The 15,882-nt window shown below is 38.3% G+C and overlaps 1 protein-coding gene across 1 annotated transcript in view; it reads right to left on the bottom strand.

Moving 5' to 3' along the window:
• The window catches only part of LOC141746716 (aldehyde oxidase-like), a 51,927-nt gene extending 39,658 nt beyond the window's left edge, over window positions 1-12,269 (bottom strand). The window contains exons 1-12 of the mRNA XM_074595737.1: window positions 12,136-12,269; window positions 10,940-10,997; window positions 8,382-8,478; window positions 7,114-7,222; window positions 6,450-6,576; window positions 5,505-5,566; window positions 5,164-5,244; window positions 4,165-4,245; window positions 2,924-3,068; window positions 2,663-2,755; window positions 739-890; window positions 422-515 (exon numbers count right to left, since the gene is read on the bottom strand). Of these exons, the coding sequence (XP_074451838.1) occupies window positions 422-515; window positions 739-890; window positions 2,663-2,755; window positions 2,924-3,068; window positions 4,165-4,245; window positions 5,164-5,244; window positions 5,505-5,566; window positions 6,450-6,576; window positions 7,114-7,222; window positions 8,382-8,478; window positions 10,940-10,997; window positions 12,136-12,195 (1,159 nt within the window). The 5' untranslated portion in view covers window positions 12,196-12,269. The remainder of the gene's footprint in view (window positions 1-421; window positions 516-738; window positions 891-2,662; window positions 2,756-2,923; window positions 3,069-4,164; window positions 4,246-5,163; window positions 5,245-5,504; window positions 5,567-6,449; window positions 6,577-7,113; window positions 7,223-8,381; window positions 8,479-10,939; window positions 10,998-12,135) is intronic.
• Window positions 12,270-15,882: the final 3,613 nt, after the last annotated feature.

The following is a 15,882-nucleotide window of genomic DNA, read 5'->3' as shown; positions in this document are numbered from 1 at the left end:
GGAAAAAGGTGCTGAACTAGTGGTTTCTTGTATCAGAAGCATCTGTGAGGAACGAGAAGGCAGAGATCTCTTCAGGGCCAGACAGTGATTTTAAAACCAGAGCAAAGCATCAATTAAAGAAAAAAACTACCATGGAAGTGGGGATGTAGTATACAGCTACTCAAATTGTGAGTTTTTATGAGTGCTTATAGTAATTCACTGCTCACAGAACTATATGTGGTCCGGTTGGTCTGAATGCTTACCCTTGTCATGAGAATCTTTCACATGTTCTTCGTTTGCAAATTGCATCTCTTGCAGATATGATCTTGTATGAGAGCAGGAAAAGAGTTCCTTAAACTCACCTGTTGTTATTTCCCCTCTCCGAAAGCAATAGGATCCTGTACCTCTGGCACTACTACAGAGACAGGGTATCTCCTCTTACCTCTTGAAGCCAGATTGAGCATACAGTTGCTGGCTGCCAGAACAGGGTTCAAGTCTGAGGTTGATTTTCTACTTATGATGTTTCCACCTAAAGACTTAAAAAAAATAAATTTATGTCACCTTTCTCCATCTTCTTCATGTTTTTATGTTAAGTGACAATATAACATGCAGACTAACACAAGTTTATACAGATCAAAGGCTCAAAAAAGATGTATTGACAGAAAATTCACTACTAAAACCAATTAAAAATGCAAGTTTTACATGTGGTCAGCAGCAATTTCACATTTGTTACAGTTGTTATAGCAACTCACAACATACAGCAACGTTTCTTATCTGTTCTCCAGCAAGAGTTCTTAATTGCTGCAAGACAGCACAGAAAACCCTTGTCTTCTCTTCAGGGAACTCTGCGATTGCATTTGTCAAGATGTCTTTCACTAGAGAGAGGCTGCAGGCAGCTCCCAAAGTTAATCCTGTAACGAAAAGATTACGAAAGTGTAATGTGCACATTGCTTTATTGCCTGGGTTTTGAGCTATGCTCAGACTGTAGAGCTAGGACCGCTTATGTGGAATACAGGCAAATATAAGGAGAGGGGCTTTGCAAATTAAAGGTACTGTGACCTTTCATTTCAGGAGACTGAAGGTAAAATTTCATTAAAAGATGAAACTGAGCTAATAGCTCACCACTTCTACTAAAAGGGAAATCCCTTCTCTTTTAGCTGGAATCTCACTTCCAGCTGCCCGTTCCAAGGGCTTCCCTTGCACCAACGTTGATTGAGTAAACGTTTAGATGATGTTTCACCCAAAGGTGAGTGAGCTTCAAAATGCTTTCAACAGGCTCTTCCTATTTTTAAACATGATTTTCATCATAATTTGATCTTGCTTTGCATATGTATATTCTAGTTATTCTCCTAAGGTATGGGTAGGTAGTATCTGCAGTCTTTTGGTATTCTCTTTCCCACTAGAAAGACAACCTATAACTATATGCATTTATTTGAGTAGTTATACTTTTTTTTTTTTTTAAGATCATACTTTATAAAAATGTCAATATTATAAAGTGGTAAACTGCCTTTCTATTCAAAATCATTATTAGACTGTATTTATGTAATGTATGAATGTTTTGAATGAACATTGGAATTCAATCAAAAATATAAATCAAAATATATATAATTTTAAAATGTCTTTTTATTAATCAAGTACAGCAATACTAAATGTAGTGTATTTAAAGCAAAAATTTAATTAGAGCATGTTTTGCACTTAGGTTTGATTAACGAGAGTAAATAATATTTCTGGCTGGCAAACTAAACTGCATATCTCTTTTTAGAAGTCTCACCTTCTCATAACTAGATTTTATTTATAGATTAAAAGAAGCAGTAAACATTCTCCCTGCTTCCTTCCAATTCCCAACCACTTTGCAGCTGAGAACAAACCAGTCATTGACTACAACTGGATGACTCATCTGAAATGAAAAAGATATTCTAAATGCAATGACAGAACTGTCAAATACAGTTTACTTACAAAACGTGGCTTCAGGCATATAGCAAGTAACTTTCGTCAGATATAGGGTTTGATTTTCCTTAAAACTTCAGCAGTAAACTTGCACAATGTAATTTCTATTTAATTAATTTAGTCTATTTTAGTAGGTTTGAATCTATTTCTAGTTGTTATTTCTAATTTCAATATAATTTATTTAAAAACGAAAACCTAGTCTAACTTTAACTAATAAAAATCCATGCTTATCTTAAATATATAAATTGAGGTACCAAATTTTTAATCTACAATAATTAATGCTGTTATGATTGAGGATAAGATTAGTTAATGCACATTAGCTAGGTCAGTTTAATCGTAGACTTTTTTCTAAGGTAGACAAGCACGCAACGCTGCTAACTCCCTCTGTGGTTCTGTATGGGTCTCTCTCTGCTATACAGCATAGCGTGGTGCAGAGATGACAAAGCAAATACCACATGACTTAGCACCAGAACCAGTATTACCAGAATAATTACCCTCGCCCTGTTATGACTAATAGGGGCCCCAGATAACATTTCTGGTCAGTACTGCACCGTGTCATAAAGACAAAACTCTGTGTCGTGCACTAGGATGGTGGCCACAGCCACCTTGACCTGGGAAAGAATCAAGCATGCTTAGGAATGAGTTGCACAGCACTTCACACCTTTAGCTCTACGGCACAGAGCAGCATCCCTTACTGCAGAGGAATTCCCTGTCTGAACAAATAAAGTCTACTGACCATCATCCGTGCGTGTCACCACATTCAGGTCCAGGATCCTGCCAGGAGCAATAACAATTGGATGGAATATGCCTCTGAATTTCATCTCAGGTCCTACCAGATAGGAATAGACTTAGACAAAAGACATTTTCCATAATGACAACTCCAATATAGTGGAGAGTAAGCTTAAGGATAAAAATGCAAAGAATAATAAACATAGCCCCACTCCTCCCATGCACACTGGAACTATGGCAACAGGAGCCTTTCTGATTGTATACATACCCACACTGGTGTTCCCAACCACAAGAGGTGCTTTGGGGTGGGCAGCTTTCAGATCCAATAATTCATCTAAGCTTACAGGAGAAATCCATGTCATTCGGTCCCCATGAAAAAACAGAGTTCTCTTTGGTTGATTTTCAGCCATTCTCTGATGGGTAAATATGGCAGATTTAAATATTAATAGACATTAGACAAAGTCAAAATAAGTTCTTAAACAATGGCAGTTCTACTTAATCCTTCAAAATTGGACAGAAATGGGACTGTTATGCTGGCTCTTTGCACAGTGCTGAATTTCTAGACTGCATTGGTGAAACATCTTCAATTAATTCCAATGGGCTAATAAAAAGAAATTGATAATAAATAGCCCCCAAGAAAAAATATAGGAATAGATCCTGCAAATGCTGAAATTATTAGAAAAGTGATAAAAAATACTTATGGAGGTGTTTGCATGCTTAGCTTGCTTGGAGGTCACCAATGATACTGGCAGCAGCATCTCTTTATAGATTAAGCATGCATGTAGATGCCTCTGGCTGTTCAAGCACTGTTCACTGATCACTTGGAAATTGCTTGTGAACTAATGGTGGTACAAACACACGGTGAATGATTCCTGTCCCACAGTTATCAACGTTTCTCAATAAGCAGCCATCTAGTTACAGAGAATTTAGCTTTGAATCCATAGATTGATAATAATGTAAAGCAAACAACTTTCAGTTTTTCTAGGGCAAATACTGCTGTCAATAATTAAGAATGTCTGACACTTTCTGTTCCAGTGCCCTTATTTCATCTGTTATATCTTTGTCATACTTCAGTCACCGGGGCTAAACACTCCCTGGTCTGGGTGGCTATCTGAGGCTGACATTTTGACAGAAAAGACCAACAAAACTATTAAGCCACTAAATGGGGAAAATGCATTGTTTTGCCAATGTTAAAAAGTGTTTGCCGTTCAGTTTCTGAGAAGCATTTAGATCTTCAGGTGCTGCACTGATAACACAGTTTAGGTTACTTGTCTTCTCACCTAATACCTAACTGCAACTTCATTTTCACAATACGATTAATTTTTGTATGTGAATATTCAATAAGTTCACTGGGAAAAAAAAAGGAACATAATTCTGGATTTATATTAAAATGTTACAACATTTCTTCTGATGAATTACTGCTAAGCAGGACTTCAGAATGAGTTCTGAACTATTGACTACTAAGAAAAAGACAGAGCTGAAAAATATTCTATAAGCAGCAAAAATTACCATTAATTCTGGAGGAAATATAAGCTCCTGGGTGGGATCTAGGGGCTGGAATTCATCTGTTGAAAATAGTCTGGTGGAAATCTTAAAAACAAAGAAAACAAGCAAAGACCAAGAATTTTCTCTCATCATTAATTCCATTAAAAAAAAAAAAAGGCAAAACCAAGAACAAACTATGAGGGTCCCACTGAAGTCAGTAGAAAATTAGTAATTCCATTATCATTTGGATTTGTTGCTAAATTACCATGCATTATTTGGAGCTGCTGAGGTGAGAAGTGTTCATAACAGAGTTCTTAGAGTTCACAAATGACACAAATGAGAGTGTGGAGGCAAGCAACTGAAAGACTAACTACAGGCCTCCTTTAGTCCTACTATAAGAAAGTAGCTGGTTTCATGCCAACCTACGGTACTCAAAAAGCAATGAAGTAGATTAGATATTATTGAAAGAAAATTGAAAACAACATCAAGTGTTTGTATGGATAAGAGGTTTCATATAAAATTACAATCACAACTCTGATTTTTAAGAATGTATCAGTTCTTCAGACTCAAGTCAGCAGTAAGATTCCTAAGAGATTGGTAGTTACATTCAGATGATCACTGATCATTGATGTAAGACAGTTCCACATAAGCCTTCATTTCTTACACAATATGATGAACACTGTATGAGCAGAGCTGAGACTATTAATATTCCTGAACTCGAAGAACTGCTCAAATTTCAGCTCTGGAGGTCCAAACTACCTTATACCAACTACCTGACACGTCATTGTCTCCTCATACAAATATACACATAGAATCCTTAATTTTTAGAAATATCTCCAAATTTTTTGTGAGCAATAATAAATTATCTTATTTTACAAATAATATTATGTAAGGTGAATAAGGTGGAGGATAAAAATGGCAGAGTATACTGCGTTTACTTTAATTACAAGAAAAAAAGCCATGCAATATTCTTTCTATAAGTTTTATATCTAAATGGGACAGGTAAAATACTTAAACCCCTACCTTATTTTCTTTGTCAAACAAATTATCTTCCTGATCCAAGCAACACTTTCCATTTTCTTTCCCTTGACAACAAACAGATTCCTAAAGTAGGAATATTCCGTTAGTGAAATACTGCCCAGAATGTCAATGATTTATAGCCTGCATAAGCCGATAAGAATGTCTCTTTATATTTCAAAAAATTTCCACAGGAAGTTTAATAATAAGCTAAATAGGAAGAATTAAAGAAGTGATATTCAAAAATAACAGAGGAAATAGATGATGTTAATGAAAATCTTGATGGTTACTACACATATATACCTTAATGGGAAAAATCTAGTATTCCTATCATCACTATTTCTTACCTTACAAAAGGTTTTACAGGCATCTAGGATCGGCCTATATCCAGTACAGCGGCACAAGTTCCCTGAAAAAGGGAAATCAGTAAGAAAAATCTTTGTTCTAAAGCATGTGTTTTTAAAATGTCATGCCTTTATACAAGGTTAGCGTTTTTGAAGCTTAAGAAGTGTTAGCTCTCTGAAAGACAAAAAAGATCAGTGTCACAAGATTTAGGACCCTGCAGCTCCTGAGGAAAAAGGCTATTGTTTCAAGAGGACTATGAAATACTTGAGAGCTGCACTAGAGGGAATGCTGACTACAGCTTAGTATGCAGGGAAATAAAAGATTTTACAATATTCTTCACCCACTCAAAATGTTTTTCTCCTTCCCCCTGACTTATTTCTAATAGTGAAGGAGGTTAGCATTACACCGCCATCTAAGTTCACCTCATAGTAACAGGAAATGCCTTTTGCCCCACCGTGAATCTAGAGCACAACAGATGAAAGAAGGCTGCAATAAATGCTCACTTTCCTTTAGTGAAGATGGTCTGCATCTGTACCTTATTTGACTGCTTTTATTCCTACCACAAAGGGGCTCTCCTGTGAGGCTTATGACATTCTCAACTCTAGATGTAAGGGGATCTCAGAGACCTTCAGATGCAGCTACTTCTCCAATGTGCCATCATTTTTGCACATTTGATTTAAAGCACTTCAAAAGACGCTTATGGGGATGTTTTGAACACCTGTCCCTGAAACAATCCACAGCTCCATACTTCATTTTCCAGGAGAAAAGAATGACAGGGAATACAAGGTCTGTATCCAGTAGGAACTGTGCTGGGAAGCACAATTTGTATAGACTGCATATGTACATGCATGCATGTGTACTCACAGAGACACGCACTCACATACACGAAGTAACTGAAGAAAATAGTTCAAGGACATACCTACACATTAAAAAGTGGCAATATTTACCAGCCAGAGCCGCAATCATCTGCTCTGAAGTTGGTTCTGGGTGGTTTCTTAGCAAAGTGTATATGGACATCACCATTCCAGGGGAGCAGAAACCACACTGGGAGCCATGGCACTTGGCAAGCCTTTCCTGAAATGAAATACCATAAATAGCACTCCTTCCAGTGTACACAATCATTCTAAGGAACTCTCCTTAAATGCGAGACTTTCATAGTAAATCAGACTTTTTAAGTAAAACAATTTAAGCAATGTCAAGTAAGAATAATTATTTTGGATGTGATGCCCTGGTGCACCTTACCGAGGAAGCTAATTAATCTTCAGTGGACTTCTGTCTATTTTGCATTCATACTAAAACATCAGCTAAAGGGGCACTGTCCAAGATGTGCCCAAATAGAATGCAAGCCTGATCCACTCCAACAATTCTTATATACCAACTATTTGATCAAGCTGTCAGTACTAAAGCAAGATCCACTATGAGCCATATCTCAACAGCCTTGATCAACCAACCGTCACAAGCTTGTGCAGTCTTCTGTTATCATTTAGCAGGGAGAATAATCATCACGTGAAATTCCCATGCCCAAAAAGCACTGCCACTCAAGCACTCAAGTGCTTCCCATACAAAGGAAGAAATCAGTAATCCTCTTAAACAGCAATACTGTACTCTCACCTGAACTGGATGAACCCTGGTTTTTGTACTTCCAACACCTTCCACTGTGGTAACTGCCGCACCATATAAGGAGCAAATGGGAAGCAAACAAGCATTTGCTGAAAAATGTCTTTGGAACATAAAGGAGAGTAAAGAATATGAATAATATTTTATTATAATAGAGATGCATGAATATTATTTGGCAGTCAATCAAGACATAGTTTATACAGTCATTATCATCATTTGGAATGAGAAGAGAATAAGCTTTACAGAAGAGATCACTTACTAGCTGTGCCTCTTTTCCCCAGTATAAAAACTGTCTATGAGGACTGTTCTGTAGAATTTATATCTTCCCTAGTACTTCAGTCTTTTCTAATTGGCCTCTTGTCTCTCTTACCCACAAGCAACCTGTCAAGTGTGTTCTGAAGGAGGAAGATGGGGAAGGGAGGGTTGGTGTAGTCATTTGGAAGAAGTAAAGAAATACTGCTGAAAATTTGTAATCAATTTTCTGACCTAAAGGAAATCCTGATGTAAAATAAATAGAATACTAAGTAGGAACAACATACCAAAATTAAAATTCTTCAAAGCTTTTCATCATTACCAATAAAATGTTTTGTTTTACTACAGTTGAGATGTTTCTTTTCAACTGTCATTCTGACTGTTTTAATTTCAACTGTTACAATAACTTTAAAGATTTTCATTTGCATTGCATTCCAATTAACGCAATTGACAAAAAGGAACAACTGGAACATTTTTACTTTTTCCCCACCTAAAAAACATTCAATTGACAATGACATGTTACCATTTAACAATTTGACTGGAGTTTTCTCAATTTAAAAGTAATTTATTCCAGTTTTTAGCTTAATGAAACTCTGGTTTTGAGTTTCAAAGTCCTTCTTTTTGTGGGCGGGGTGTAGGGAGAGAGTTCAGTATTAAAGGGCTGGTAAGACTCAAACTTCTGCCTGCCCTATCTTCCCATCAGTCACATGACAGAGCTGCAGGTAGGAGCCACATTCCAGTGGTCAATACAAAGGGTGTTAAATTTATGCCTCCTAAAGAGAAAACTCCTTGCAGGAGCTGTCAGTATGTATGAGCAAATTAAGCATTTGAACAAATTCACAACATAGCTGAATGAACAGTATTTTTTACAGTGCTGTCTTCTGGATTAAAGTGATCCTTCCTTTTGATTCTTTTACAATTAAGTACAGATTTTACAACTTTGTTTTTACAGTTTCATATCTATGGTCATAAAATTCTGTGCTGTTTTCAAATTTTTCTGTTAAGGATACCTTATCTTCTTCGAAGCTGGCTCATAAGTTGATATCATCACTGTGCAGGCACCACAGCCACCTCCTCCACAGCCATACTTAGTTCCTGTAAGACGGACTGAAAATGCTGTCATTAGGGAAAAAAAATATCAGGTTTCATTTTGGCCTTTATTCTGCTGAAAAGCTTGAGGCCACCTTTTTTCCTGACCAGCTAAGGAACTTAGAATTGGTTTGGTATGATATCAGACTCCATTCTATGTTGGATTAACATTTTCAGTGAAAATAAGATTGAAGCTAAGGAATGACATCACCAAAATCCTGTCCCCAAGAAAACAGAAAACTTGACCCTGACTTCTTTTGGAAGAGGAGTAAGTTGGGACAGAAAGAGGAAGTGAAAAATAGCTTTCCAAGTGAAAATATGAAAGGAAAAAGCATGTAATGGGCAAAATAGCTATATATCTGAAGTTCCAGTGGAACACTAAAACCAATATCCCAATTTTTCCCAGAAGGCCCATTTATAGTCAGGATATTAACCTTGCATCTCATCTGAAAGATCACACTTATGAGAGAATTGTTCATTTCCATGAATCCAGAACAGTGGTGAATCTGAACAGCCAAACAGATAATTTAATGTTCTACAGCTACCAAAAGGAAGATGCCTTAGTCCCCATTTCTTCGTCCTCTTCTGCCCTTCCTCTTCCCAACATTACCTGCTCCAAAGCACAAGACATCTTGCACTTTTTCTCACCAGTCACTTCCATGAGCTGACTAATTAGTGACTGAGTCCCTAACCTAGCTGAAAGCCTCTGTACTTCCTAGTTAGTTTTCTGCTGGCCCAATAAGTAGAATTATTACACAGAGAGTCCTGAGGAACTCCACAGCTGGCACAAGGTGCAGGAAGAGAACTGTCAATAGGAGCCAGGAATGATGGAGAGGAAACAGGCCACTTTCTTTTCATACCACATCATCAAAAGAAAAAAATGTTTGTCAACGTGAGGTTTAGCACTCTTCACTTGCAGTAAAGCTTTGAGATGATTTAAAGTCTTACCTAACTAAGCTCTACCTTTTTTTCCACTACAAAGTGCTTTACTGGGTCCTTTCACAGGCATCCTACCCTGTCAGATAAAGCAAATACATTTTAAGATACTCTTGTGGTAGGGCTGGTACCGAGCTACTTGGTGGGTGTTGGTCTCTTCTCCCAAGTAACAAGTGATAGGACAACAGGAAATGGCCTGAAGTTGTGCCAGTGGAGGTTTATATTGGATATTAGGAAAAATTTCTTCATGCAAAGGGTTATCAAGCACTGGAACAGGCTGCCCAGGGAAGTGGGCAAGTCACCATCCCTGGATGTATTGAAAAGATGTGTAGTCGTGGCAGTTAGGGACATGGGTTTTGTGGTGGACTTGGTAGGATTAGGTTAATGATTAGACTCGATGAGCCTAAAGGTCTTTTCTAACCTAAATGATTCTATGATTCTACTTTTTATAGTCTGATGGAGACTGAAGTTGTTTAAATTACTGAATAACTTCATAAGCACCAAAACTACAGCAACCTATTCTGCTCCAGACTCGTCCTTATGACTGACCAATAGCAAACATGTTTTGACTTAAGTTTTTCTTTTGAGACAAATATAAAAACTCTCTCTTTTGTGAATTCATAGTATACAGTACATCACTTGCCCTGTGGGGGTATGTTTCATGAGGCAGTCTAGGAAGCTGCAAAAAGGAGAGACTCTGTTCTTCCCCACGTTTGCTTCCTGCTCCTGGCTGTGAGTCCCTAACACGTGTGTTCAGAGTATTATGCAAGAGCTTCATGAACACTGGGAATAAGCCTGTGGCGCAGCAGAAAACTCCTGAGAACAGTTGAGAGCAGACATACAGTCAGGCCTCTGAAATGGTGAAGAGCAAGAAAGGGAAAAATCAGAGAAAGTACTGCACAATTTGTTGCAACCCAGAAAGCTGTGAACTGAAACCGTGACAGGAGGAAAGAAACTTGACTGCAAAGACAAAACTGGCAGGGTGAGAGTTCTAGCTCTCCCAACTTATGTCTTGTCTAGTATAATATTTTTTTTTCTGTTTTAAAAACATACTTGTTCATATTTACTTACTATTAAACCTGTTGTTTTGAGTTTAGAAATCTGTTCGGAGTCTTTATCATAAGAAAAAACAGATTACCTCAAAATTCTAGCAGACTCAGGATCTCATCACAAGATCTCCCCTTTCCTGGGAGAGAGACTTCTACAAAACTTGGAGACTCCTATTCTGTTAAGCTTTATGTACACTGGCCAAAACGTTCTGATGTTTCTTTATGGGGGTAGAGGGGAGGAACACAGATACACACGTAAACATCATGCCTGATGGCATTACTTTGTTTGTTTAGGAAATCAGGCTAAAAATACAGCAGCTTGCTGAAGAGTATTTGGCCAAAGAAAGACACATCATTTAAGACGGTTATTTTATCTTAAAGGAGTTACAACTTCCTCGACCTGGTAAATCACCTTTGAATTATTATTTATGAGGCTTTTGCTCAACTAAGACTTTCAAATGAGTGACTTTAGGGAACAGACAAGAAAAGGATACGTCTCTTTCGCAGATAAGGCAACAGCATTTGTTCAGGATCAGCATTTTTCTCTATTATCTGCAGCAAGAAATGAGAAAAACAAGGTTTAACCAAGAAACCAAGGCTTTTCAAAACTCAGGGCACAGACTACATTCCCACAAAGCTAGAAGAGAATCCTGATCTGGTTCTCTCTCATAGAACTAGACTAATTGTCAAAGACCACAACAGAATTTGGGCTCCTTCTGGAAACTCCTTCTCAGACAGATATGTTTCCCAGACAGAACTGCCAGGGCACCTTGCAACTACTAAAAATAACTGCTGCTCAGTGAAAGGTCATACTGAGGCAATTTAACTTCAGCCACACTAGAAATAAAAACGCAACAGAACTTTGCTACAACAGAGGCAGCATAACATAAAGAAATAATGATCTGCAGATTTTAGAGTCTCCCTGGCACTTTAACCTACTGGGATGAAGACGAGAGGAAGCCTGTATGGCTATCCGCAGGAACCACTTTTCTTCTAGCTTTAGTTATACAAACTTTAACTTGCCATAATAGACTAACAACAGAGCAACAGAAATGCCTACATACTTCATCGATTACAGTATTCCTTATTCCATTGCTTAGAATAAGCCAGTTCCTTCCAGTTGCATTGAATCAGCAACCAGTTTAATCTTGTTCCTGCAATATTATCTTTATGTCGGCCAGTAGTCCGTTTTGGCACCTGAGTCTTGCTGACTTACTGTTGTGCCTCTGAAAATCTGATACCATCTGATGCCTCTTCTTTGATACCATCAAAGACGAGAAGCCAGGCACGTACAGATTTTTGTTTGTTGTTTGCTCACCAAAGAACCCCCCAAAAAACTAGTTTGCTCACCAGACAAATTTGATACCCAGCTGAAAGTCCATTTCACTTTGATGCGTTTTTCCCCCAAACACAGCAGAGCTAGCTAAAATGGGATGTGGTAATCATGTTAGTCCTCCTCTGCTGCTTCTCTGCTTCTAACAGCACTTGCTGCACGCAGAAGAGTGTTAGATAACTAAAGTAGTAGTTGGAGGCTGATTCGCTTCTTACCCAGCAAGAAGGACATGGGAAGGAATACTTCTGCAGGCATGAGGCAGAATTCTGAGGAAACCGAATCTATGCCCATACCCTTTGGGGCTACTTCTGCAACAGCAGCCCCCCTTTCTCCACATTCTGTCCGGGCAACACTTACCTTCCTCCCATTCACATAGAAAACCAGCTCCTCAGGCCCCGCCGCCCCTTGCAGCGACATTGTACCCCAGCTCCAGAACGAACAGCCGCAGGAAATCACGGGCAGCCACAGCAGCTGGAACTGGAGAGCCCATGGCAGGCGGGGGCGGGGCCGCGGGGCCGACGGGGCGGTAGCGCAGGGGGACGCCGAGCAACGCTCTGCGGTGCCCCCAAAAGGGACAAGTCAGTTGTTCTTAACAGTGTATTTACTGGAGCTTTTTAAGGTATAGTCAAACACTACGACATACCTCACACTTTCTCAAAGGGTATATATGTTCCTCCAGAGCAAAATGGCAACATAACCAATGCGAACTGTCATTATGTTCCAACAATAAAATCTCAAAAGGTAATTTTAAATTGTGGTAAAATCCAGCAATGGAGTGATCATGAGCCCAATGAGAATTTTGCATAAATATGCACTCACAAAATAATAGGCAGTAACTTCCAGATATTATAAGCATTTGTAAGGGCTACTTGTGCAAACAAGGATTTACAGAATCATAAATATTTCACTCTTCCTGTTTAATCTAAATATCTAGAATTAATTTTCCTACAAATTTTAAAACAATCAAAATCTTTATTAGTGGTAAAGTAAAATACAAAAACAAAAATTAGATTGAATAAACATGAGAAAAAGCAACTTTGAAGCTATAAAAAGAAGTTCAAATTACCTTATCCTCAGCAAAATAATCTTAATCCCTGTGACAGCTACAGGTTAATTTTTATCTCAAATATCATGAGCTGTTTTCACATCTTTGTCCTGGCAAGAACTTCTAATATATCAACTGATCTAGTAAAAGAAGCACATTTAGTGAAGATTCAACAGGCAATGTAACATTACCTATGCAGTACCTAAAGTAAGCAACCATTTTGCAGAACAATTAAAAGAACTGCATCCTAGAGAACAACAAGGTAAATTTTCTCTGTGTATAGAACACCAATTTGAGTAACAAAACCAGTAAGGATGGAGAAAACAAGGAAAGAAGGGCAGCAGCAACAATATGATTTCAGAGTTACTTAAAACAACTTCTACGCATCTTCAGGTCATTTCCTTTATCATTTGTTACTTTGAAAGATATCCATACTAAAAGGAATGGAAGAAACTAAGGCGTAAAGCCCTACGCCTTACACTTTTAATGAAGTATAAGTATGAATTATATACGCTTTTATTCGGAACACTGTAGCTGTCTAGCTGGTAACACCTGAGGCTGTGTGGAACAACAGGACCTTCACTGAAAAATACAATTAGTACTGTCTCCAAAAATACTATTATTTTTTTCTGAGAAAATGAAGCATGTGGTTCTGCTCCTAGCTTTCAACACACAGGCAATAGAGAGAAACGACCATTTAAAAAACCACCATGTTTTGCTGCTGCAGCGCCAGCACAGGGAACTTAAGCTGTAATAGATACCTCTTTTGGATTTCTAATGACACAGCTGGCAATGTTGATAAAGAGTGAACATTTCACTTAAAAAAATCAATTAGAAAAAAAACCCAATTAATCACAAACTGGGTAAAAAAATACAAGGAACAATGTATAAAAATATTCTATATGTAATTCTTTTTAAAATCACACTGAATCAGGATAGACTCTATCTTCCCGACCATTTCTACACCTCTTCACAATGGTCTTGCTGATGTAGTGACATACACAGTAAGTTTTAAAATGAAAAAGTCTGTTTGCTGAAAGTTCTCAGATAAACTTCTCTATTTTGCAATACAGACCACATTGCCTGGGTGATAACATAAATTTAATATTGGAAGAATCTTCATACTGATGGAATACTTTTTTTCTTTTTCCTGGTGAGGTTCTATATGAAAACATCTTGCTGTCCTTATTGTTGTACATTTACAACCTTTGCATGGTCTCTGCACTGGTGGCCACAGCTAGACAAGCTCTCTGTTTAGGGGATAAAGGTCCCCTATGTAAACTACCTTGCTAGTGGCATATTTAACTCCAAATTCACACATGGAATGTTTTACAGGATGCTGGGGAATCTGCTCTGGGTCTACAGACTGTCATTAAAAAAAAGCAAACCAACCACAAAAAAACCACCCCAAAACCCAACAGAAAACACTTGTGGTATTACTTATTTGTAAATAATAGTTTTGTGCCTCTTATTGTTTATGGTTATAGTTCAAGACTTACATGTAGAATGGACAGACCTGAAAGCTACATCCAGAAGTACATTTTGACATGTATGACTCATTTTTTCTGTCAAAATATGCAGCTGGAATTCTGGCCACTCAGGAGAAGGACGTAGGTTCCCCGTGTTGAACTTCATGAGGTTACTCTTGGCCCATTTCTCTAGCCTGCCCAGGTCCCTCTGAATGGCAGCATAACCATCCAGTCTTTCAGCCACACCTCCCAGTTTTGTATCAACAGCAAATTTGCATAGGCTGAACTCTGTCTGACCATACAGGTCATTAATGAAGATGTTAAATGACATTGGCCCCAGTATGAAACCCTAGGGAGCTCTAGTGGTTTGCCTCCAACTGGACTGTATGCCCCTGATCACAACCCTCCGGGACTGGCAGTTCAGCCAGTTTTCAACCCACCTCACTGTGTACTTAACTAACACATAACATCGCACAGACAAGCTGACGAAGTATCAGAGATGATGTCAAAAGCCTTACTAAAGTTGAGACAAACAACATCTACTGCTCTCCCCTCGCCCACTAAGCTAGCTGTCTCATCGCAGGAGGCTACCAGGTTAATAAAGCATGATTTCCCCATTGTAAATCAATGCCAACTACTCCCAATCACCTTCTTGGCTTTAACATGCGTGGAAAGTTTCCATGAATATTTTCTCCCTCAACTTCCCAGGTTACAATGGAACCTACATTGAAGTACAAAGAGTACAGTTTGGTTTGGTATTTTTAAGAATACATTATAAACCTAAGAGTACCAGTTACACCTCTTAAAAAGAGGTGTACCATACCAGACGAAAGATCTAGCTAACCAAAGAACTGGTCTCTGAAAGTTTCAATGGTGAATGCCCTTGGAAAAAGCATAAAAATTGGTCAAATACATAGTAAGGCTTCTCCAGAATATTCTTCCAGCCTTCAACAATCTGCAATTCAGGGACATCCTGTGCCAGAAACAGTGTTTCTGGTAATTCCTCATAGATTTTTCTTCCATTAAATTGTCCAATGAATTTTCAAGCCCATGCAAACTAATAACATCTACTCCTGTAGTAAGGAATTCCTCAACGTAACTGCATACTGTGTGAAGAACCACCTTCTATAACCAAAAGAAGTCAACTTATTTGTATCTCCTTAAAAATGAGCTATGGCTATCTTGGTTGCAAAATGAGTCTGAATCTCATTCGATGTAATCTGTAAAAGTTGAGTGCACTGTGATTTATAGGCTGCAGCTGGCAGCATCTACCATTCAGAAAATACCAGAAAACTGTTTGTCAGCTGACAATGCATTATGGAATGCAGAACTGATTCACGAGAATCCAGAGGGGAAGCAGTACAAAACCCTCACAGCTGAACGGTGTGGTTGTATTAGTTGTCACATGAGCACTCTCTCTAATTGGAAACTCAAAGTGTTGCTTTCTCTGGATCCTATTTACTATTGAATTTCTGTTGCAGTGCTGTATTCTCTCTGGCTGCCTCTGGCACATACTCTGGGCACTAGACTTCTCTCTACAATTCCTCAAAATGAGACTTCCTCATTCGAATTTCAGTATGACTCCTGTCA

The sequence above is a fragment of the Larus michahellis genome, chromosome 7 (assembly GCF_964199755.1).
Source record: "Larus michahellis chromosome 7, bLarMic1.1, whole genome shotgun sequence".
In the NCBI taxonomy this organism is placed as follows: domain Eukaryota; kingdom Metazoa; phylum Chordata; class Aves; order Charadriiformes; family Laridae; genus Larus; species Larus michahellis.
The sequence above is the reverse complement of the archived record's forward strand: the minus strand, read 5'-3'. Positions and strand labels throughout refer to the sequence as shown.